The sequence below is a fragment of the Manis pentadactyla genome, chromosome 13, assembly GCF_030020395.1.
Source record: "Manis pentadactyla isolate mManPen7 chromosome 13, mManPen7.hap1, whole genome shotgun sequence".
Classification (NCBI taxonomy): domain Eukaryota; kingdom Metazoa; phylum Chordata; class Mammalia; order Pholidota; family Manidae; genus Manis; species Manis pentadactyla.
Window position 1 is genome coordinate 78,561,517 of NC_080031.1, and position 25,327 is coordinate 78,586,843.

The 25,327-nt window shown below is 35.2% G+C and overlaps 1 protein-coding gene across 1 annotated transcript; it reads right to left on the reverse strand.

Moving 5' to 3' along the window:
* Positions 1-23,817: 23,817 nt before the first annotated feature.
* Positions 23,818-24,687, reverse strand: LOC118936078 (olfactory receptor 11L1-like). The gene has a single exon (XM_036932832.2). It carries the CDS (start codon positions 24,685-24,687, stop codon positions 23,818-23,820), a length of 870 nt encoding a protein of 289 aa, XP_036788727.2.
* Positions 24,688-25,327: the final 640 nt, after the last annotated feature.

Consider the following 25,327-nt stretch of genomic DNA (forward strand, 5'->3'; position numbering starts at 1 on the left):
CTGTTTATAATTTTATGTCTTTTTATCTCTTGTTCATTTCGTTGTTTTGAAGTCTATTTTTCATGATATAATTAATATTACTCCTTTTTTTCTCTCTTTTATTTGTATGGGATATCTTTCTTCATCCCTTCACTTTCAGTCTATGAATGTCTTATTTTGATATTAATATCTTTTACGAGCATGCAAATGGGTCTTGTTTCTTTATCTTGTTTTGATTGGTGCATTTAGTCCATTCACATTTAACATAATTACTGATAGGTATGTATTTATTGGCACTTTGTTAATTGTTTTCTGGTTGCTTTTGTAATTCCTGTCTCTGCCTTTCTTCTTTGTGTTTTATTTGCATCCTTCCTCTGTTACACACTTCCCTTGTGATTTGATGATTTTATTTAGTGTTTCACTTGGATTCCTTTCTTTTCATTATTTTGTTTATCTATTATAGGTTTTAGGTTTGTGGTTACCATATGATTCAGACAGTTTATTAAATATATTACAGTCTATAATAAGTTGCTTGATTTCAAACATACTCCAAACATAGTACTTTTTTATTCCTATTCCTCCTCCACAGTTTATGTATATGTTATATCCTGCATCTTTTTTATGTCATTATAGTTGCTTTTCCTACTTTTGTGTTTTGAACTTAATACTTGTTTTGTAAGTATTTGGTATACTACCTTTACTGTAAGTTTATTTTCATTGATGAGAAATATTTTGACAAAATATTTCCATCTAACGTTCCCTTAACATATCCCCTAAGGCTGTTTTAATAGTCATGAATTCTTTTAACCTCTGTTTATCTGGGAAACTTTTAATCCTTCCTTCAGTTCTAAATGACAGCCTTACTGGGTAGAGCATACTTGGTTGTAGATTTTTCCCTTTCAGTAGTTTGAATAGTTCATACCACACCCTTCTGGTTTGTAAACTTTCTGCTAATAAATCCGATAGCTTTATGAAGTTCCACTTGTAACTGTCTTCCTTTCTCCTGATGCTTTTAAGATTCTCTCTTTATCTTCAATCTTTGCCATTTTAGTTACTATTCTTCTTTGTATTGTCTTCCTGATGTTCTTTGTATTAAGGGCTTTCTGCATGCTAGGACCAGGATGTCTATTTTATTCCCCAGACTGTGGAAGTTCTCAGCTATTATTTATTCCAATAGATTTTCTATCCCTTTGTCTCTCTCTTTTCCATCTGGGAGAAGGATATTTAATATCCTCTTGGGGCAAATATAGTTTCATTTGAAATTGTTACAGAGCTTTCTTCGCATCTTCTCATTTTTAAATATTGTTATTTCAACTGTTCTACAGCTTGGTTACTCTGCACTTGCCAATTTCTACCTCAGCTGCTGTTGTCTACTATTCATTCCCTCTAGTGTATTTTTCATTTCAGTTATTGTATTTTTCATCTCTCAATGGGTCTTTTTCATATTTTCTATCTCATTGAAATTTTCATTGAGATCCTCAATTCTTGTCCCCATTCAGGTGCATATCCCTATGGCTGCTACACTTAATCCTTTATCAAGAAGATTGTTTATCTTTGTTCCATGTAGATGTGTCTATCTTGTCTGTTGTTTGAGACATATTCCACTGTGCCCTAATTTTGTCTAGGTTTCTGTTTCTTCCTTTGTATTAGATAGATCAGCAAAGCTGCCTGGTGTTGGATGTGGTGGCTGTGTGCATTAGGTGACCTGTGGTGCCCAGAAGCTCAAATGCTCTGCTAGACAGATACCACTTTTATGCTGTGGTTGATTGGTGGTCAGGAGAGTCTGCCATTGTTGGTCTGTGAATGGGGCTTGCCTTTTAACTTCTCTGCCAGTAATGGTGGATCCACCACTAGCCTTTTCTTGTCCTTTGTCTGAAGCGAGTAATTTCTTTTGGGAATACCAGTGTGAATGCCTGTTATTAATGACAGACCTCTACTGGACCTCGAGTTGTAGGTGGGGCAGGTCTCTAGGGGAAAGCTGGAGATGGACCAGAGGGATAGGTGTAGAACATCAGAACTGGTTTCTGAAAATATCTGTCCAGTTGGTCTGAGGGCAGCTGGGAATGTGTTCCTCTCTCTAGAGATTGCTCCCTCAGACCCTACCACTGTAGCACACTTCCAACATCTAGCACATCTTTCAGGCTGCCACCTCTGTTTTGAGTCCCAGCAGGACTGACAGAGCTAACTGGTCCTCCACAAGTGAGAAGAGTCTTGTTCTCCCTCCCAGAGCTCCAGCTCTCCCTGACATCTGGTCCTGCTGATCATCAAGCCCCAATTCAATGTGTACCGTTCTTCCCAGAGCTTATCTCCAGAGCCATTACCGATTGATTATCCCCTCCCTATTCCATTTCTCTCCCTCCTGATTGTGCACTTTTATAAGGGGATGGCTTGAGTCGCAAATGATAATGGCTATGCCCCCTTAACCTTCTCAGTGTGGTCTTCCCTTCCTTGACAGTTATAGATGGTTTATTATGAAGTCTACAGGTCATTTTCAGGGTTATAGTCAATGTAGTTCCTTCCTTGTGTACAGGTATAACAGACGATTGAAGTGACCTCAATTCCATCATTTTTCTCCAAGTCTGATTTACTTTTTAAAAATTGTTCTGCCCTATTTAAGCCAATAGATTTCCATAAATATTTCACAAGAAGCTTATCAACTTAAAAACACACACACACAAACATCTTCTGGAGTTTTGTGTCTTCTGAATATGAACATGGCATATTTTACCATTTATTTGACCTTCTTTAATTCCTTTTAGCAATATTTTGTAAGGTATTCCTCATGCTTTTTAAAAATTATCCTTTACATTTAATATTTTATTGTTATTAAAAGTGTTTTCCAAATATAAGTTTCTGTTTTTTGTTGTTTGAATGTAAAAATACATTTGATTTTGTATAATGACCTTGTAATCTGTGATTTGTATAAATTAATTCACTGCTTCTAGTAAATTTTTAAAAGTCTCTATGATTTTGTATATACACAATTATTTTATTTACAAATAAAGTTTTCTTCATTCTCTCAACTCAATATGCTGACTTTTAACTGTGCCTTCATCATTCATCTTGCCTTATTATGAGAATCTCTAGTGGAAATACTGAGTGTGGACGTACCTTGTGCCTATTCTTGAAAGAAGGATTTCCGTTTTCTACTATTAACTAAGATGTTAGGTACAGGTTTTTTTTAAATAGAAGCTCTTTAAAGGATTAACAAAACCCTCTTCTGTTATAGTTTGCTGAGAGTGTTTTTGCTGTGACTGTTGTTATTGAAACACAAAGCATTGCTGAAATTTTCATATCCTATAATACTTCTTTTTATTGAGACATTCTTATCAATTTTAACACTTATTTTTGTATGGAAAGTAGCATTGTCTGTTTTCAAATGTTAAAGCAGCTTCACATTTCTTGAATATATTTCATCTGGTCATGTTGTATTATCTTTGAATACTTTGGAATATTTGATATGATTATGTGTCCATGAGGGTATTTATTTCTTCACAAAAGGTATTAATGAAGGGTTCTATATTATTTACTTTTGATAAGTTCACATCACTGTCTGCTCAATAAAATGATTTTGAAGGATATTTTATTATTCAGTATATTTCCAAAATATGACCGATCAGGTTTTGTATTTCTTATAGAGGAAATTGTCATGATTTGTGTCTGTTAAGATTTTTGTAAATGTCATTTATGTTGTTGCAATTATTGGCAGAGCAGGCTGTAATACTTTTATCTTTTTACCGCCTGATATATCTTCCTTAATTCCTGATACTGAAAGTGGTTTTTTTCTTGATTAGCTAGGAAAGAGACTTCCATATTTTGATTTTAATATTTTTTGTACCAATTTTAAATTTCATTGACATTCTCTACGTTTCCCCTTTGTATTTCATTGATTTCTGTTTTTATAATTATTTCTTTATATTACCCTACTTTGCCTTGATCTGTCCTTATTTCTCTAGTTCCTAAAGTAGAAGATTCATCTTATAAGTTTCATTTCCCTGTGTCAGCATTTAAAACTCCATTTCTCTTTTGATAATACATTTGACACAAAGCACAAAATATTTATTATGTGTCTGTCATTTCTTCATCTATATTCATTTTAAAATTTTTCAAAATATTTGAAGATTTTGACATACATTTCTCTTATGATCTCTGATTTGACACAATTATATCAAGGAAAATGCACCACAGGTTGTTATTTGCACTTACTGAATGTTTTGTTTTGGCTTATATGTACTGAAAAAAAACACTGAAAAAAATAATGTTTATGAATATAAACTGGGTAAATATAGAGGATTCCTTATTTCAAGTCTTCAATTTTTTTCTTCTAAACATACTTATGACTAAGATTTCAGTGTCACAATATTTAAACTATATATTTTCTGTTTTTTCTTATTTTTTCAGATTGTTTCGTAGTATAAGTAGTTTAACATTAATTTATTTTTAATTGATGATCACTTCAGAATACCTTAATAAGTATATTTAATAATAACTTCATCACCTGTAACTTTTTATTGGTTATAAAACATGAGGCATCCCTTTTAAAAACCTTCACAGGGGTAACATACAAGTACAGCAGTAAAACAAAAATTAAAATTATATGACACTATGTTCAGTAACACTGAAAAAACAACCAAACCAGCCATTAATTAAACAAAGACAAAGTATGTGTTGTAATATCTAAAAATGAAACACTGGTTTAACTATTAAAAATACGCTAAAACTTACGCAGTTGGTATAAAGTATAAAATTCATTTCTAAAGAGAGAAAACATTAGAAGTTAAAAACTAAAATATTACAATCACATTTAAATCTACAAAAAACCTGAAGGGTGATGTCAGCAAAGTGGCAGATTAAGCATCTCCAAGAGCTTTTTCCTTTAAGAAATATTGAAAATTGAGCAGAAACTCTCAGATCAAGTGTGATCATAACTCCAGAAAAATGTCCAGCATTTCCCAGCAACCTAAGAAATGCTGAAACTAGAAAAAAGGCAACTTGCACAGAGTAGGATTATGTATGTTATTTTAAAATTCCCTTATCCTAGCCTCCTCCATGGTGCAGTGGTGGATTATTAAATCAGCAACAGTCCAAAGCAGTGATAGACCACATTCCCAATAGGTACCCTAATCACTGGTTCGGGAAGGAACAGAGCAGCTCCAACTCACATATTATCTGTGTGTATGTATTCAAACCAGTGTGGGAACTCTCTGAAAGTGAGCCATAAGGGGCTTACCTGTTTTGCCTAACATGGAATGCAGACTGGAAGAATGGTAAATGTTACTCAAAAATATTGCAATGAACACTGACAGACCACAGAAAACAAGGAAAATATTACTGGTAAAACAGAATTAAGTACTGAAGGCTTGGGCAAGAAAGCTCTGGAAAGTCATTGGAAATCTTGGACACTCACAAGTAGTCATGCATACAGGGCACTATAGAAATCCATATGAATGGTCATGGCAACATGTGCTGAGAAAAGATTGCAGAAGATGCAAAGCTGTTAACGTAGGCTGGTACCTGCGAGCAGTGCAATGCTGGCTTGGAGTGGAGGATGTGGCCAATAGAAAGCCAGTGTGCATAGACCAGCAGTGTGCAGCTGTGTGTTTTACTTTTCTTCTATTTTTCTCTTCTTCCTGGAATTCGACAGAATGTCTGTTAAAATGTGTGCTAAAGTATATTACAGGGCAGTATATATACAAAGGAAAGTATATTACAGAGCAGACTTCAGTGACTTCACACAGGAAATATTGTTTAAAAAATGATTGGAATGGTTCCTAAACAAATGAACTATTGGAGACTTCAATAATTTTTTTTAATCAGCCATTTTTGAGGGAAGGTGTGAGAATATGACTTCCAGAGTTACCACATCATAATAAGAAAATGTCCAATAATCACATAAACACAGATACACACATCCACAAACCTAGGAACTATACAAAAAAAATAGGAAATTGTGTCCCAAAGGAATAAAATAAATAACAAATACCATTGCTGATGAAGCTCAGTGATTAAAATGACTGAAGAGAGATTTATAACAAAGGCAAAAATATGCTCAAGTTGCTAAAAGAAGCCCTAGACCAAAAATAAAGAAAAACAGGAACATGATGTGTTAACAATATATTATTAATGAAATTATTGAAAGTATGGAAATGAACCAAACAAAATTGTATAGCTGAAAAACACAATCAGTGAAAAATTTAGTAGGAAAGTTTAACATCAGATATGAGCAGAGAAATAAAAGAACAAACTTGAATATACAACAATTGAAATTATTGAATCTCATGACAAGAATGAAGAATAAATGAAGAAAAATGACTAGAGCCTAAGGATACTCTGCCATCAAGGAGGCCAGTACACAGAGTGCAAGGTTCTAAGAAGAAAAGAGAATGTGACAATGTTTTAAGGAATATTGCACAAAATTCCCTATATTTGATGAAAGACAGAAATTTACTCATGAAGCTTAAATAACTTTGAATAGGAAAAACTTAAAGAGATTGACAACTGAGATTACAAGAAAGGGGTTGAAGGCAAAAACAGAGACCCCAAGACAAAGGCTGATTCTAGAAGAAGCCTGTACCACACAGATCCTCACAGACCGGGGATCCTCTGTGGACTGCAGTCAGTTGCTCATCAGAAAGCAGACAGACTGGATGGAATGTGGATGATATTTTCAAAATGCTGAAGGAAAAAAAGTCCTGTCAAACTAGAATTTTATATCCAGTAACACTGTTCTTTAAACATGAGGAGAAAATAAGCCATTCACAGAAAAATAAAACATGAGAGATGTCACTTGTTGACTTGCCCTATAAGAAATGCTAAAGTGAATAATTCCAACTCAAATGAAAGGAAACTAGAGAATAAATCATTGCCCTGTGAAGAAATTAAAGATTTGACAGTGTTAAATATATGGAAAAAATGTAAATTCAGAATTATTGCTTCTTTAGAGAGTAATTGCATTGTAATTTTCTACATGATTTCCAAAACAAATACTAAAAATTAATGTCAATGGCCTCACAAAATAAAAAGATGTAATTTGCAACAGCAATAACACAGAAACAGAGCATATAAACAGCTTTATGTTATTGAAATTAAGTTCTCATAAGTTCAAATTTGATTGCTGTAAATTTATAATGGGAAAAATAAACAATGTAACAGAAAAATATGTATTAAAATATACAAAAAAAGGATATAGCAAAGGGAAATAAAACAATTCATTATAAAGGCAAATAGAAATGGAATCAGTGTTGGAGGATACAAAAAGTAAAAAAGACATACACAAAGAATAGCAATTGTCAGGCCTAAGTCCTTTATCAATAATCACTAAAAGTGTAAGTGGTAAACTATCTAATCAAATGTCAAAATTAATGAAATAGGTGGAACAATGTGATCCTGTTATGGGTCATCCATTGGATACTTGTTTTAGATACAAATTGACTGAAAATGAGAGGACAGAAATATATATTTAATGCAAATGGTAGCAAACATGGAGTTAGGTTTACTAAACTAACCTTGGAAAAAATAGGCTTATAAGACAAAAAAGTTTAAAAAGTGAAAAACATCTCTATGTTTTGATAGAGTATTAATTCATGAAGATGTAGCAATTATATAAATATTTGCACTACACCACAGAACCCCAAAATGTATAATGGAACTTTTGCCAGAATAGAGAAATAGTTTTATAGTATATTTGGTAAATTCAGTACTTCATTTTCAATAATTTATAGAACATCTAAGCATAAAAATTTAGAGGGTTTTTATAGCACAATAAAACAGAGACCTTATAAACATATATGGTGCCGTCTATCAACAGTGATATAATTCATATTTTTCTCTAGTTCACATGGAATATTCCCTAGGAAAACTATGGGGTAAACACAAAACAAGCCAAGATATATTGAAAATTTTCTGGTATTACATTAATAATTTCTCCAGCCACAAAGGAATGAAGATGGAATTTTAAAACAGAAGGAAACCAGAAAATACACAAATATATGGAAATTTAACAACACATTCTAAAAAACCATGTTGTAAAAAAAAGAAACACAAGGGAAATTATGAGATATTTAGGGGAGAATAATGAAAACAGAGCATCTCAAAACTTACAGGACACAGTGAAGGCAGACGTCAGTGGGAAGTACATAGTTGTCAATGTCTAAGTCAAGATGAAAGATATCAATTCAACATCATCTATGTCATCAAATAGAGGATGTTTTTCTTCTTCATTTCAATATGGATTACTTTGCCTTTTTTTTGTCTTGACTGCTCTACATCTTTTCGATTCATGTAGCTATAGTACTTACGATAAAGTTCATTACAACACCCACTGTTTGCCCACAACAAATCTGAATATTTTACTTCTTAAGAATTTTCTAATTTAGTTATCTTTGCTGCTTTTCTTCTCATAAAAAACATTAATAATAGAAATACAATTAGTATGCATAAATATACTTGATGGGAATAAATTACATTTGATGACACTAATACATATAAGGCTGTTCTATGTAGTATTCAATATCAATTTATAATACAGAATTAGTATATAACAGATATTTCCCTATTTTAATTGTGGAATCTCAAATCCTAAAAGTGAATATTTTTCTCATAGTTTGCCATTCCTTACAATGAACAGAAAATAGAGAATTAAAAATAGCATAATGTATTCCAATTTCTTTAAAAAGCTGACTACCTTAAGAAGAATGGTAAGCTTTTGAGTAGTGGAAGGATGCTAAATGCAATAATCTATCACTTTGATCCCTCACACCAGTCCAGTACTTACAGGGGTTTTCCCAAAACTTCTTTCAATAAGATGGCAAATTCCTACTAATATTTAACAAAACCTCCAAGTCTGGAAATAAATCAGAGAGTGAACACTTTGACATGATTATTTGGCTTTTGGCTACCAATGAATAATCACCGTGCACTTTTCCCTTGTCCTATCACTCACAGTATTTAAGATACAGGACCCTAATTGCAGTGCCCAGAAATCACAAAAAATCCAAGATTTTGAGCTTGCTTTCCTCTCTGCTTACAATACCATTCCTCAGACTTTTCCCTGCATAACATAGCAGTAATTAAATAAATAATTGTGGGAGGGATAGCAGGAGGGAAGAATGGAACGAAGCATGCTTATCAAAATGCTAATAAAATAGAAGCATCCTAGTAACTCTTTGAAATTCAGTTTGTGAATATGTTTTGTAATTTGGAAAATATCAATAAAGCTATTCACAAGAAAAAGTGATCCTTTGCGATCACGATTCATAAATGGTCCAAACCAGACAATTAATCATAATTGCTGATTTGTTGAATTTCTTGGGAGTAAATCTCTGGAGCACTTGTTTTCATGTGACATAATCTGCTTTAAAGGGTGAGGCCCGTGCCTACTCTGGTAAGGGAGGGAGCTGACATACCTTTAAAAGCTGCTGAAGGAACAAAGAGGTAATCTAATACATTACTTTAGACATATTATCCAGAAGAAAAGAGGAAAATATATGTCTTTCGAATTGAATTTCTTTTCAGCCAACAGTGGATTTCATCATTCATGTAGTAGCTTAACCAAAATTGATGGGCAAGTTTATCAAGTGAGTTTATCCTTTTCTCACGTAAAAGTATAGTCTTAAAGAAAATAGCCAGAACAAATCACAAGCCTGCCAAGTTGCAAGTTATTCACTCTAAGTTCTCTGAGAATTTATTATAACATTAAGTGTTAATTAAATTTACTATATTGACATTTGAGGTAATACTCATATTCCTCAATTAACAGGCTTGAAACAATTTCAGGGATAAAATACCATAGACATTGTGTAAGACCACTTATTTAAAGGAAAACATGGTGATGATACATTTTATAGAAAATTACTATTTTGAAATACTAATAATAAATGCTAATTTTAGTTTTGATAATAAAAAAGTGTAAGATTGTTTAGTTTTGGAAAAAAAACCCACAGTGTACCTTATGTCTGTCTGTCTTATATCAAAGGGAGAATGATATAGTGAAGGCATAATGGAAAGTAAGATATTCTAAAGAGTTTGAAATGTGTCATACTTCAAGAAAGTTTCATGATGGAATTTATGAGAAATGAATAAGGATGTGTAAGGTGTAGAACACCCCATACTAAAAAGTAAAATTAAGAAATTTAGACTTGATGTAGTAAGTAACAGTCACTTATTGGCAGAGATAAGCTGTATTATCAGGCTTTCAGAAATTCTAGAGGTAATTGTGAATATGGCAACTCATGGAAAGGGAAATGTTTTAAGATTACAGAATATGTTAATGACAGAACTAGATTAAAGCATGATTTACTGCAGCAATAACAGAAACGTAATTCTATTATACTCTCAAATTATTCCCATTTCCCATTTTTCTATCTATAAGTGTTGACTTACTATGTTTTGCTAAACATTAATTTGAATGTTCATGAAATTAATTAAATATTCTAGGAAGAGTAGATATATCCAGTATTGAAATATCTCAGTTTTTTTATAGAAATTGAACTAAGTTTGCTTTAGAAAAAACTCAGTATTTTGCTCTTATACATCCTTGTTACCTCTTTGATATTTCAGGCTGCCTGTAAATGATGGCTTCATTTTGACTTATTCTGTTGCTCTACCTTATAATCATTATATCGAGAATTGATCCATAACTAGAGTTCAGATGATAACACTGATATTATTTTAATGTGGCCCAAGATTTTTTTTATAATCTTGTTGCATATTTTCTGACATTGTTCATTCACAGCGTTTAGTTCATTCACAGTGCATATGTCATATTCTCAATATATATTGAATTCTAATAGTCCCAGCATCTTACCCTCAAAAACATGTATATAAATAAATTTTTAAAAGTAACTATTGAAAAAAAAAAGTAACTATTGAGCAAAAAAGACAGGAAAGAAAATATTAGTCATCATGATACCTATTTCCATGTCATTATGTGAGTTATATATTATGCAAAAAAGAAATGAGCCTTAATTAAAAATGCAATACCCTTAAATTAAGCCTAAATAGGTGAAATAAATTTCGTGATGAGACTCCAATTCAAAGAACTGATCCTCTGGGCTCTTTGTTTTCTTAGGACTTTTATCTTAGTGAATTTACTGTCCTAATTCTGCAAAACTCACAGAGCAGACCAGTGGCTTACTACCTGAGATCTGTATACTACCCAGACTGTCATTGATCATATTTGTAAATAAACTGGTTATCATTCTTGTTCACTGTAATTAAGTACAAGGAAATGTAAGGCAAACAGCTGAATCCAAGTAAAAAGAATGTGAAAGTATACATTCCAAGTTGATTATTTAGATATTTCTGAATAAATGCTTTGCACATTATACAAAGGTTTTCCATCTACATATACATTCACAAGAGCAGAATTGTAGAAAAATTAAAATATATAAGTGGGGATATGATAGGTATTGCATGTATTATATAACCTTTCTTTGCAAGGACTAATGAAAGAACATTTAAATTTTGAGTTATTAAATATGTCATTGATGATTCTGTATAAGGGTGTCTTTTATTTTCTCAATAAACACATGAAACATGTTTATCTGTCAATAGAAAGATTTGTAAGAATAAATGTGAAATGACTGGTTGTTCAAGCACACATGTCTGTGTAATTAAGATTATATATAATTGATATCATAAGTGAGATGTTTTCTTACCTTGCTAGGACCCTGTTTCTGTTTCTTAACACTGACCTTTCTTTCACCAGCTGGAGGAACCTACACATTGGAAATGGACAACCTCACTGGTATGACAGACTTCATCCTCATGGGGTTCTCAGAGATTCATGAGATTCAAACCTTACATGCTATCCTATTCTTATTGATCTACATGACTGCTCTCCTGGGTAATATCCTCATCATCACCCTCACCTCAGTGGACCAGCGCCTTTCTACTCCTATGTACTTTTTCCTGAAGCAGCTCTCCCTCTTAGATTCTTTATTCATCTCAGTCACTGTACCCAAATCTATCATAAATTCATTAACACACACCAGGACCATCTCTTTCCTAGGCTGTGCCACACAGCTGTTTTTGGTCCTCTACCTGGCATTTCCAGAGCTGGTCTTACTCACAGTGATTGCCTATGACCGCTATGTGGCCATTTGCCATCCCTTACACTGTGAAGCCATCATGATCAGGGAGGTCTGTGTGTACCCAGCAAAGATGCTTCTTGGTTCAGTGGGGGCATAGGTGGGGGCATGTACACTTCTAGCACCTTCTCATTAACCTTCTGCAGCTTCCTCATACAACAATTTTTCTGTGATGTTCCTTTCTTACTGAAGATCTCATGCATTGGTACACATATTGCAAAGAATGTCATAACTGCCATAATTTTTTTCTTGGCTTTAGGGTGGTTTACTTCCATCATATTATCCTACACTTACATATTTCATACTGTACTGAGAATCCCTTCAGCAAAGGGCATATCAAAGTCCTTTTCCACCTGCCTTCCTCACCTCTTTGTCATAATCTTATTTTTCTCAACTGGCACTACTACCTATTTGGTGTCCAAGTCAGATATCTCATCACTGGTGAATATTCTATTTTCTGTCTTCTATACTGTGATACCTCTGACTCTGAATCCCATGATCTATAGCTTGAGGAATAAAGACATCAAAGATGACTTAAGAAAGGTAGTTTTTGACAAACTATCTTTCCATTGTTAATTCTTTCACGTGATCACTCTCACCTATTGTTGGATTTTCCCAGAGGAAGACGCCGCCCCAAATCACTCACGAAAGGCGTCTCTTGATGCAATAAGCAAGAGGAATTTATTTAGAGACCAGCTAGCTGGGGTCCAAGTGTCAGCCCGACGCAGCGGGTCTCAACAAGGACCCTGAGCACTCAAAACCAAGGGTTTATATGGCATTTTCAAAACACTTAACTCTTAGTAATTTTCCACAGCTGCACATTATCTTTGCAAGACATACATCCTGGGGTTAAGCGAGAGCAAGATAAGGCCACTCTTCAATTGTTAGGGAGGTTCTGCACGATAAGCTTGGTATGTAGGATTAACTGACCAAGGTTAGCTGACTGAAGGCCACAGCTGCCCCCATCCCGGTGTTCATGATTAACTTGTTTTCCAAGGCCTTACCCAGTTCCAGTTTTTTTTCTTTTAAGTCACAACTTCAGAAAACTGCCTCTAGGCTCTTAAGATGGCTACTCTTCTGCTAACTTATTCTCATTCTTACACTATAAGATATTACAGGAAGAGGGGTAGTTTTTAAACAATATATGTTTGGGGAAATATTGGGTAATTTTAACTGGCTATCTAGCAAGGAAGGGATAGAAATTTTTTAAAAAAGTACTTCCAAGTGATGTTCTCAGAGAGGCTCTGAGAAATCAATAGTTAAGTTTTCTCTAGGGAGCTTCTGAAGCCATGTGTTCACTAAAGAAACTGCTCAGAGGGCTCTGTAAACTGATGGCACAGAACAAGAAAGTTTTGAATTAAACAAATGATGGAGCTGAATGATATGGAACAGTACCATCCAATAGCCATCCTTCAGGGTGATAATATGCCTAACGTGTTAAAGAAAGTGAGACTTGAATTTCATTTTAATTAATTTAAATGTAGGCTGCTACCTGTGCCAGGTGGCTGCCATATTGGACATTCACAGGTTTAGACTTTAAGTGATTAAGTAAAATCCGAAAACCTAAGCTTAAAATACAAAAATCACTAGGTATATTTTTCTATGATGTGTACAACATTCAGTTTGCAGACATAGGTCTACAGGGAAGAGTTTATGTATGAGATGTTGAGCATCGTATTTTCCTGAGAGAGAGAAATCCATTTTATCAAGAACCTGTTCTTCAGTTGACGCCAGGGTTCTTGTTTGTGGAGTCAAAGAATGAACTTAGTAAACACCCAAAGTAGGAGAGCGAGAGAGTGGCTTTTATCGAGACAGACAGTGAGAGGACAGAGCTCCTGGCTCATACCAGGAGGAGACAAGATAGTCCGAGGTGGTGCATTGTCTAGGGAATTTATAGGCAGTTGAAGATTTTTGTGAAGATATAAAGGGCTTAGAGTGTGGACTTGTTAAAAGTGGCCTTAGGATGTTTGTCTTTGATGAGATATTAAGTCCATTTTAGCATGCTAAAGTGAATCTTACACATGATTACAAACGATTAGCATAATTAAAACATGGGCTACTTTTCTTTATCTCAGGCATATCAACCGATCTCACTGAAGAATGACTCTAGAGCTCAATGTTTAACACAGAGTTTTAGTAGGGGGTTTTCTTGCATTTAGTTACATTGCTCTGACTGTAAATATCCTGCCTTGCTTTTTCCAGAGGCCCTCAACCTCTTCTGTCTAAGCCCATGGTCCCTGTCTCACAGTGACAATTTTAGGAAAGAGAGTGGAGGGAATTTTTTCAAGGTGACAATTTCATTTAAGGAAAGAGTGAAAGGATTGGTGACTCTTTTAAAGATCTTTATCTGTTAATATATGCTACTCGGAATCATTAGCAGTCACAAAACAAACAACTGAAGCAAAACACTGACCGATTTCAAGTAAAAAACAGGGAAAAGAAAAACCTAATCTGGCCAGAATTTTTGCATAGTCATCAGAGCCTTTCCAAATTCTAATGACGTTAAAACAAAAATGTCCGGATGAGGGCCGCCCCCGGCACTTATCTGCAGGAGGTGGGTCGGGCCTCGGCGGTGCGGGGCCTTGGATGCCCGGGCTCCACACCGGGGGTGAGTCCTCCCGGCATCCTCTCATCGCTGCGCAGCAGGTGCGCGAGCGAGGCGGTCGCCTAGTGCGCATGAGTGTCCCAGCCAAGCAGAGCCAACTGCGCTGCTTATGCGCAGCTTGCCTCTTAGCCTGCTTTTCCGAGGGGCCCTCTCCGCCGCCGCTCTCCCGCGCCGGGAGCCACACGCCCTCTCTCTTGCCTTCCTGCGCGAGTGACGCCCACGCTCCCAGGCCCCTGGTTCTCTTAAATATTTTCTTGTAACCTTAAAAATGGAGATGACTGAAATGACTGGTGTGTCACTGATGCGTGGGTCCCTTGCTGTCGAAGATGATGAGGAAGCAAAAAGACAGAACGTCCCAGAGTGCTGTGTGACCAAAGAATGACTCTCTTTCCCGCAGTGTCGGCGTGCTGGGCCACCTGAGGCCGTGGCGCCGGAGAGGGCATGGAGAGCTCTGGGGCTCAGCGGGAAGAAGGGGAAGGGGAGGGGGTGGATGGCCTTTCAGAGGCAGGGGAGGAAGGGAAGACACCGAGAGCTTGGCAGACGTGACGGAGCACGGCCTCACCGAACTGGACATGGGCATCCCCAAGTCTGTAAGCGCCCATCAAGGACTCTCAGGAATCTTACAGGTACTCTGACGTCGTGATTCATGAAATAGGAAAAGATGGACAAATCATCCATTTGGATAACTTGTCCATCCCTGTGGATGAATAGGATCCTTCAGAAGATGTATTTACAGTTCTGACAGCTGAAGAAGAGCAGCGTTTACAAGAGCGCCAACTTTTTAAAAATAAGGAAACCAGTGCTGCCATCGAGGTTGTTGAGGACACCAGAGAGAAAAGAACTCTCATCCATCAAGCAGTTAGATCTCTGTTTTCACGATTCGAGACCAAAACAAGGATAGAGCAGGGAAGAAATACATTGGAGCCTACCATGCAGCCCGAAAGAAGGCTCTCGCGAGTCGGTGGTGGAGGCGGTGGCATTTCTTCTGCCAGGGGACCCCGAGAGGCAGAGCCGCGCCTCGCGCTCCCTGCCTGTTTGTGTCCAAGGCACATTGCTGTTGTGTAGAGGAGGATACTGATCATGTCACTCCTTCAAAGCAGGTGAGTAGCATCATTTCAGATGCCAGAGCAGCCCTGTCGGGTAGGGGGCATTCGGTCTTTAATGTGAGCAGATTTATGGTGGTGCTTGGAGGGGTCTAGGAATGTGATACGTTCCCCGAAGAGCCGAGTGGGCTGGTGGCAATTCCAGAAGAAAATGGAAGGCTATTGCTCATTCTGTGTTCTTAATGGAGGAAAGAAAGCTTTCAGAGCAACAAAAATCCTTGTCAGCTATCCCAGTGGCATATTTTCTATAAAGTCCTGATGTTGAAAGAGCTGTTGCTTTCCAGCTGCATCTTCACTCACACATAAAAAACCGTGGCGTATATAGAAAAATGCTGCCCTTCGCAGTAGCTCTCTTTAACTGTGTATCATTTATTTGTAATGGGTGGGTTGTCAGTAAATCTTTTTGGTATTTTTGTTCTTAATATGTTTTCTACAGCCATGAAAATTTCTATTTGCCTATAACCTTAATAAAAAATAAGATCTATTTTATTCCTTTACCTGTCAAATCAGCAGATAAAATCATAATGAAAATTATGGTCAGAAAAAGTAATTTCCTCATCAGTGACAGCCTCCACTATAGAAGAGTTATTTTTATAGGTATTTGTAAGAGCAAAACTCCAAGACTGTATATATCAAAAGACTTCAGCCCATTAAGGGCTTTGTCAGTCAGTATTCTCTCTGTGAATGGATAAAGCCTTAATTGTTTCTAACTACGGTTCTAGTGAAATGAGAGGGCATAAGAAAAATGGGAGTGGAATGAAGGTTTAGCCATGCCTGAGAAAATAAAGTGTTAAAAAAAATGGCTACACTAAATAATTAAACACTTAAACTATTAGAAAAATCCTGATGTAATTAGCTTCTCTCAAAAGAGGGTTCTGGCAACACTTTGAAATTTGTTTCTGTAGTGGACAAAATGAGTGAGATTTGTGCTCTGATAAAAATGATTAACAGTGTACTTCCTTAATTCTGGGACCTTCTTGATTATAGAAAATCTTCTACATCTCACTGTGCTTGTAGCTAGAATAAATAAAGTATAAGTAATAACATATATTCAATGGGTCTCATGTGCCCTGTAGGACACAATGATTATATGGATTTAAACCCCAAATAGGAAAAGGTATAAAATTCAACAACCTTAACTTGTTTTCTTAATGACAAAATAAGTGAATAATAGTTTTGTTTTTAAAAATCTGTAACTCATATATAAGAAAAAATGAATCAAAACTAAGCAATAGAATTTAATTTGAATTTACAAAAGGGATCATGTATATTATTTTGTCTAATGAAATATTTTGGGGATTTCATTCCTTCCCAAATAAATCAATGAAATCCAAATAAACATGAAACAAGATTTTTCTTGGAGTCATAAAATATTCTGAAATTACTATCATGAGCTGGGGAGTTAAAATTATGAGATGGTCATGAATTTTAAGGAATTAACGAAATGTAATAATGTGAATTGTGCTTACCCAATATCATATAATGTGTAAATATTAGGACAAAACATAGAATTGGTGATATGTGACTATTTCTATCAAGCAGAAATAGCCATTAAATGTTATTCAATATAATACAAGTTGAGGGAGTGGATATAATTTGTTGTAGATGGAGCAAACGTACCTTTCCTGAATCAGACTGTTAGTTGAAATACAGACATTCAAGATGCCACTGGTGAGAGCTTAGTAATTTTAAACAAAATTCAACTGAATAAATTTTAAAGGTATTATTGGCTCTATTCAGTGTTTCATGAGTCAGCATTTAATCTAGCACATTCAAAGGGGCTTTGAAGAGTTTTATAGAAGGCAATATATTTTATATGCATAAAGGGGAAGGAATGAGGAAACTGTAGTGGGAAAAAGAGCAGATTAGATATTTCAAGGATACTTTCCTTACAGGATAGATTATATCTATTAGGTAAATTACCTAATTAATAACAATCAGGAGATTCCTGTAACTGCTTTAGGATTTCATTCTTGGTGAAACCAAAACTGTAATTAAGTCTCAAGTTAGTGATGTGGGACTTAGCATACACAACTCCACTCAGGGCCTGTTGTCTTGTTTTTAAGAGAAAGAAGGGACAGCATTACAGAAAACTCCTAAATCACCTTGGAGAAAATCTAATAAATGTAATGTTGGCAGACTGATGCCAGAAATCCAGCTGTGAGACTGCTTCTAGGTGAGTTTAGGTGGAAGTGGAATATGTTATTGGGTCCTGGAGTTAGTGGGCTCCGTGGTATGCAGTCACATAACTCTTAGTTAAATTGTGTTCTTCAGTTTTGTGGGAAGCAGGACTCAGACATGTGAACTTGAATATTTCGCTGAGGATATTTCCAAGCAATGTGTTGGACCTGCACCTAGGATCCTCTTTGCTTATAATAAACTGGGAAAGTCATAAAATGAGAGAATTAATGTTTAATAAAATAATTAGAATTTGATTGCATGAGAAATGGTCATGCTGTACCATACCTAGACAAAGAAAAAAAGAAGCGAAAATTCTGAAATGTCTGCTGAAAGCATTGCACAGAAAAAAGACTTAGTGGGTGGCTTTACTACATTCTTCTGAAACTTGGGAAGATAGAAATAGAGTATTTATTCACAAGAGAGGAAGGATACTCCTCACAAATCTTTTCAAACTAGAGGCCATGTAGAGTATTTAAGAGTCTGTTCCTCAGCCATTTCAACAAAAGCCAAAAATAGAGAAGGAATTATAGAAATTCTTTGTGTATCAATTTTATATCAATTGGGCTTTTGTGCAGTGGAGTGAATATCCATGAAATTTATGCAATCTACACTTTATTCTTGACAATTTTGAATCAGGAAAAACTGCCTCCTGAGCTTGAACTGAAAAAGAGAAAGAGTATCCTGGAGGGACATGAAATTTATACATATGCAAATTATGCTCTCTATAAGCGGGATGGTAGAAATACTCATTTTCAGTTGTTTACCAACATTTCAGAAAAAATAAGATGAATCTTGGTGGAGCCCAGAGCCCAGAGGGCAGAACCATGAGCATAAAATGTAAAACTGAGAGCTCAAAGACAGAGCTGAAAATGGAAGATTTTTAACAATACTTGAAACCAAATTGAGGGTTTTTTATTTTTCTAAATAAACTTTACATGTACAAAAACATAAGTAATTTTTTTAGTTACAATTAATTAATTTCACAGCAAACAAACAAGTTTTCACTCAGCCTAACAATTTAAAGGACTGATAATAATCATCTCAAGTATCTGTATAAAGCTAGTCTCATGCCTACAGTTTGAATGCTAAACTGATATAACATAATTGAAAGGCAGTTAAATGGTATCTAAGATACAAGGGATGGATAATGAAATCACCTCTTCTGATAATTTTTCTATTTAATTCGTTAAAAAATTTTTTAAGGTTGTAGATTCACATGAATTTGTAGATTTATGTAATGACACATACCCTTTTTCCACATAAAATAACATTTTACAAAACTGTAGTGCAGTATCACAACCAAGATATTGACATTGAAGATGCAGAACATTCCCAAGCCACAAGGATTCTTCATGTTGCCATTTAATAGCTACACCACCACCTAAATCCTGGCTAACACTAACATCTTCTATGTATCTACAAATTTGTCATTTTAAGAACGTTTTATAAATGGGACCATATAATATATAAACTTTTGAGACTGGCCTTTTTCTACTCAGCATAATGCCCCTGATCAACCACGTTATTGCATGTATTGACAGTTTCTTGTTTTGTATTGTGGAGTATTTCATATTATTCATAACTCATTGTATTTTATTTTAATTATTTTCCTGTACCAGGGTGAACGAGCTCTTCCCGGTTTTGGCTTTTATGAATAAAGCTCCTGTAAGTCTTCTTGAAGGGATTTTTCTGTGAACAAAAGTATTTCTCTGGGGTAAATGTCCCAGGTGAAATTGCTGGATTGTGTGATAGTTGCTTGTTTATTTTAAGGGACATGCCAAACTACTCTCCAGGTTGACTGTCCCATTTTATTTTCGCATTAGCAACATGTGAGTTACTCAATAACGCTGAAGCATTGCCAGTATTTGGAATTGACATTCTTTATATTTTAACCAGTCTGGTAGATGTTTAGTGATATCATGTTGTAGTTTAATTTTGTTCGCATTTGTTTATTTTAGTACAATAGGCATTTCATAAAATGGTCGACATCAAAAATAAAGAAGAAATGATAATTATTTGAATTCAAAATAAGAATGGGGTTCATATGCAGTTTTGATATTAAAGTGATCACAGATGGAAATTCTGTAACATTTTTGTATATTGGGTAAAACAATAAACAGTTTAGTAATGCCATTCATATAAATCTATTTGAATTTTAAAAAGCGCAAGTAACTTTGGGGCCACTAGAAAATCAGACTGCATATGCTATACACTGATTGACCAAACACAGCCAATAAGCAGTCCATGAAAATATATTTTCATCACTAAGGGTCAACTGATCCTTTAAAAGTTTCTGCTTCTATAACCTGCCATCTTGGGTACGAGTCTGCCATGCAATCTCTATATATTCAGGTCTCTGCTGTGATCACAGATTGTGACTTACAAGTGCAGCTCTTTTTCAGTAAGCAATAAATTGAACTTAATGAACAGAAAACTAAAGTTGTTTTAAATGCCTCCTTTGGTACTTCATATGGAGGGTTATTAATTGTCTGGGGACTAAATATCTCTTCTTCTTAATACCTACTTGTGGCATGTATGATTATTTCATTGGTTATTCACAGTAGTAGGATCTACATCAGTGGGTCTCCATGATGGCTTTAGGGGATAATTTTATCCCCAGGGCACGTTTCACAAGGTCAGAAGAGATTTTTCATTATCATGACTGAAGGGAGATGAGGGCTACTAGAATCTAGCAGGTAGAGGATGGAATGGTGCTAAACATCCTAGAATATACTGGACATGCCCTCCACAGTGAAGAATTATACAACCAAAATATCAATATCACTATGGCTGAGAAGCCCTGAAATCAACACATTGTGATTCTAATTTGCATTTCCTTACTGGGTAATAAATGTAAATTTTTTAATCAATTGCTTATTGCCATGCCTACATCTTCAGTGAAATAACTCTTCGTATATTTTTCTTATGTCTTAATTGAATTTTTATTTTTGCTCTATTATTGAGTTTAGATTTTTATGCTAAAATACTCTGTTGACTACATGTTTTGCCATTGTTTTATACATTTGGTAGCTACTCATTTCATGCTCCTGCCAGTGCCTTTCAAAGAGCATAAAATTTTGATGGTTGTCAAATTGGAGTGTATTTTCATGTGCCTGTTAGCCATCTGTATTTCTTCTTTGAAAATGTCTGTTCATGCAAATCAAATCCACAGTGAGTTATCGCCTCACACCAGTCAGAATAGTCACTCTCCAAAAGGTAAGAAGTAACAAGTGTTTGCAAGGATGTACAGAAATGGAAACCCTCCTGCACTTTAGGTGGGAGTGTAAATTGGTGCAGGTACCATGGAAAGCTGTATGGAGGTTCCTTGAAACACTAAAAATAGAAGTACTCTATGAACCCGTATTTCTACTTTTAGGAATTTACATGATGAAAACAAAACCCTCTGATTCAAAAATATATGCACTCCTATATGTATTGCCAGATTAAGTACAGTAGCCAAGATGTGGAAACAATCAGTGTCCATCCATAGATGAGTGGATAATGATGCAGACCATAAACACAGTGGAATATTACTCAGCCATAAAAACAGAAAGAATACCTGCTATATTTAGGACATGGAAAGAACTTGAGGGTATTATTTTAAGCGAAATTTGTAAGGCAGAGAAAGACAAATTACACATGATTTCGCTAATATGTGGAATCTGAAAAAAATGAGCAGAACAGTCTCATTGATACAGAGGTGACTGGTGGTTATTGTGGGAGAGGGGTCAGGGTGGTTCAGTGAAATAGGTGAAGTGGGTAAAGAGGCACAAAATCTCAATTATAAATTAGTCATGGAAATGAAAGTGCATCATATGTAATGTAGTCAGTAACTCTAACATCTTATGATGACAGAATAAATTCAATAGTTGGGTGAGAATTTAATACTATGTAGTACTGTTGAAACTATGTATATTGTGTACATTATGTATATTGTGTACTTGTAACTAATAAAATATTATGTCATTTATACTTCAATAAAAATGAATTAATAAAATATTTTTTAAATGCATATGACCTTTTGATTCCACTTAGCTTCTCTGGGTCTTATTTTTCCTTTAGAAAATTTCTATGTGGACATGCAAATATTAAATATAGCTAACATGACATTTTCCTGTTAATCTGTCTAATGACTGCTTAATACATAGGCTCATGCACAATTCCCAAAAAGGATGAAAGCCTTTTTTTTCCTCCCCTACAGTGGGATGGCATACAGAACTAACTGTACTGATACAGAATGTTTTGCTCATGCTGTGAAAGTCTATGTATAATCTTTCATATGCTGATAGAAATGGAAGATTTAGCAAAAAATGTTGAATATGACTTATTTCACATTTACATGCAAATGTAATTTTGGCAAGTTTCCATGCACACAAACTGCTTTAAAAATGAAAAGTAATTAGGCATTCAGAAAATAATGCAATTCTAATTTATACCAGGTAATAAGAGTTCAGATTTAAACAAAGACATATTTAAACATTGGCATGTGCAGAAAGTTCTTTGTTTTTTCATTAAATTGTTTGTGGTATATGTAATAAAATTCCCATATTTTAGTGTACAGCTTGATGAATTTTCATATGCCTATACAATCATGTAAGCATCATACAGATGAAGATATCAAACATTTTCTCACTAATTTTTCCCCTTTGACATATTTTACCCATTCCCCCACCCCCTCCACTATGGCATCCACCAGTCTATTCTCTGATTTCTTTATATTCTATTCCCATTAAAATTTAATTGTTTAGAATCTTCGGTGTTTAAAATACTGGTTTTTTTTCATGATTTAATATGCATATCAAATCAATCAACTAGGTATCCTGTAACTAGGTAAATTCTCATTCTCTAAACCTCCTAGATTATTCTGATTGTGCTCATCCACTGGCCATACTTTGAATAGGGAGACTTTGTGAGGCAATCTAGTGGAAAATTCATACTTAAAAAGCTTTGATGATACCTTTTCTTCCATCATCTTTACCATCCCTGTAGATTCTTAACTGTACTTAAAATCATAGAAATTCTTTATTCACATGGGAGAGTGATACACAATAATGGAAAAGTAGTTGTCCATCCTTTCTTTGCCTCTTAGTCTGAATTGAATTAGTATATAGCAAAATGAGTGTGTCTTTGACTTTTATATTAAAATCTAAGAGAGTCGATGCTTGCTTTTCCATGTTAGATATCCAATTCTTGTACTGTACAGTTCAAACTATTCCCATTGTCTCCCCCTCAAATTATTAATCTTGTTACATTTGCTAATATTTTCACATTCACTTATATTACTAAGAAAAATGGTAGAGAGTAATTCTAGTTTCTAATTTAATTTTTATGTTTATATTCATAATTAAATCGACATAAATGCCTTAGAATAATACTGAATCATCATGTGTTTTTTAATGTACATAGTGACAAATTTATATTAATCCATTTACCAGATGGAATTAAAACATTTCTCCCTTTAACAGGGACAATTTTTGATCCATAGTTACTGTTAAGGTACATATTATTAGAACATTTAACTGAAATATTATATGACACTAAACCAGCCTTTTTTCCTATTCTGAATGGTTTATGGACTGGAAACTTGTAACTTTGGCATTAAGCTAAAACATTCTTAAATACATTAATTATAGGATAACTATTTCAAGAAGATACAAATCAATATGAAAAGTGAGAGAAGTGTCTGTAATAAGTGGTATCAATTTACTAATGCATTTTCAATACTTACTGTTTGCAAATGTGGTATGGGAATCCATTCTAAATTACTTATTTTAGTTGGTCTCCCAATGCCCTGCATGAGCAATCTCTTTTGTGCTAGAAACCTTCTGAAGGCTTTCTTCACATCTTTGTTTCTCAGAGTCTATATGAGAGGATTTACCAATGGGGTGAGCACACAGTAGAACATGGAGACCACTTTACCAATGGTGAAGTTGTACTTGGCTGGAGGGCAGACATAGGCAAAGATGATGGTGCCATAATTGATGGTGACCACAGTGAGGTGGGAGGCAAAGGTGGAGAAAGCTTTTCTCCAAGCTTCCTGGGAAGACATTCTGATTGTTGTGACTGCAATGTGTCCATAGGAGGACATGGTGAGAAGAAAAGAACTGAGAATCACAACAGAGCTACATGTGTAGCTCAAGGCCTCCACCAAGAATGTATCTGAACAAGAGAGTTTATAGATGGGGTCTGAGTCACAAAAGAAATGGTTGATCTTCTGGGGGCCACAGAAGTTCAGATGAGAGATAAGTATGGAAGGCAGAAGAGGGGAAATGAAGCCCCTAATCCAAGATCCAGCAGAGAACCTCAGGCACACTGGAATACTCATGAGCAGTGAGTATCTTAGACGGTTGCAGATGGCCAGGTACCGTTCATAGACCATCACTGCCAGGAGGATGCACTCGGTAGCTCCCATGGAGAAAAAGAAGTAGTACTGGGCTTTACAGCCAGACACAGAGATGGTGACACCCCGTGACAGGCAGGTGGCCAGCAGTTTAGGTACTGTGAGTGTGGTGTACCAGATCTCCAGGAAGGACATATTTCCTAAGAAAATGTACATGGGCATCTGGAGTGAGGGCTCCATCACAACAGAGAATATGATGAGGGTGTTTGCCATGAGGGACAGCAGATACACAGTAAGAAACATCACAAACAATGTGAGTCTCAGGTAGAAAATACCAGGAAACCCAAGAAAAATGAACTCAGTCACTGTGGTCTGGTTTGTCACCTCCATAGCTCATCCTCTCTGATCTGGAACCAACAAAGCCTGGATAATAGATGAGCAAGAATGGGATATATTTGTTATCATTTATTTAATGACGATAATAGACTTCTAGTATCAGTAAAAATTAAAATTTACACATGGATTAGCTCACTCAATTTAGAAAAGAAATCTCCATAATAAATATTCAAAGAATCTAAAACTTCAAATGAAGGAACTGGGGGAGTGATTTTCCTACACATACATCACTTTATATGGCAGGGCAGGTTTTGAACTCAGCAGGTTGATTTTAATGGTGAGTCCACAACAATAAGAAAAACATGTTTCTGTTATTGTCCCATCACTGAGGAATTTACATCCTCGAGACTAGTGGATGATGATGAAATATGCAGACACCTCATTTCCGAAGCCAAAAGATCATTGGAGTGGTTGTTATGCCTCACAGAGTGGAGATTCTAGGACATACAATTTGCCAATCAACACAGAATGTTTTTTACAATTTTATCTTCAAGATCCCTAATTTATCCCATCAATTATGTTTTGGTGGGAGATTGGGACATGAGCAAACGCTATCTCCAGAAAACAGTAGCACAGAGTAGGATTTAAAATCTATATAGAAAATATTTTGTTTGTAAATATTAACATTCCTTTG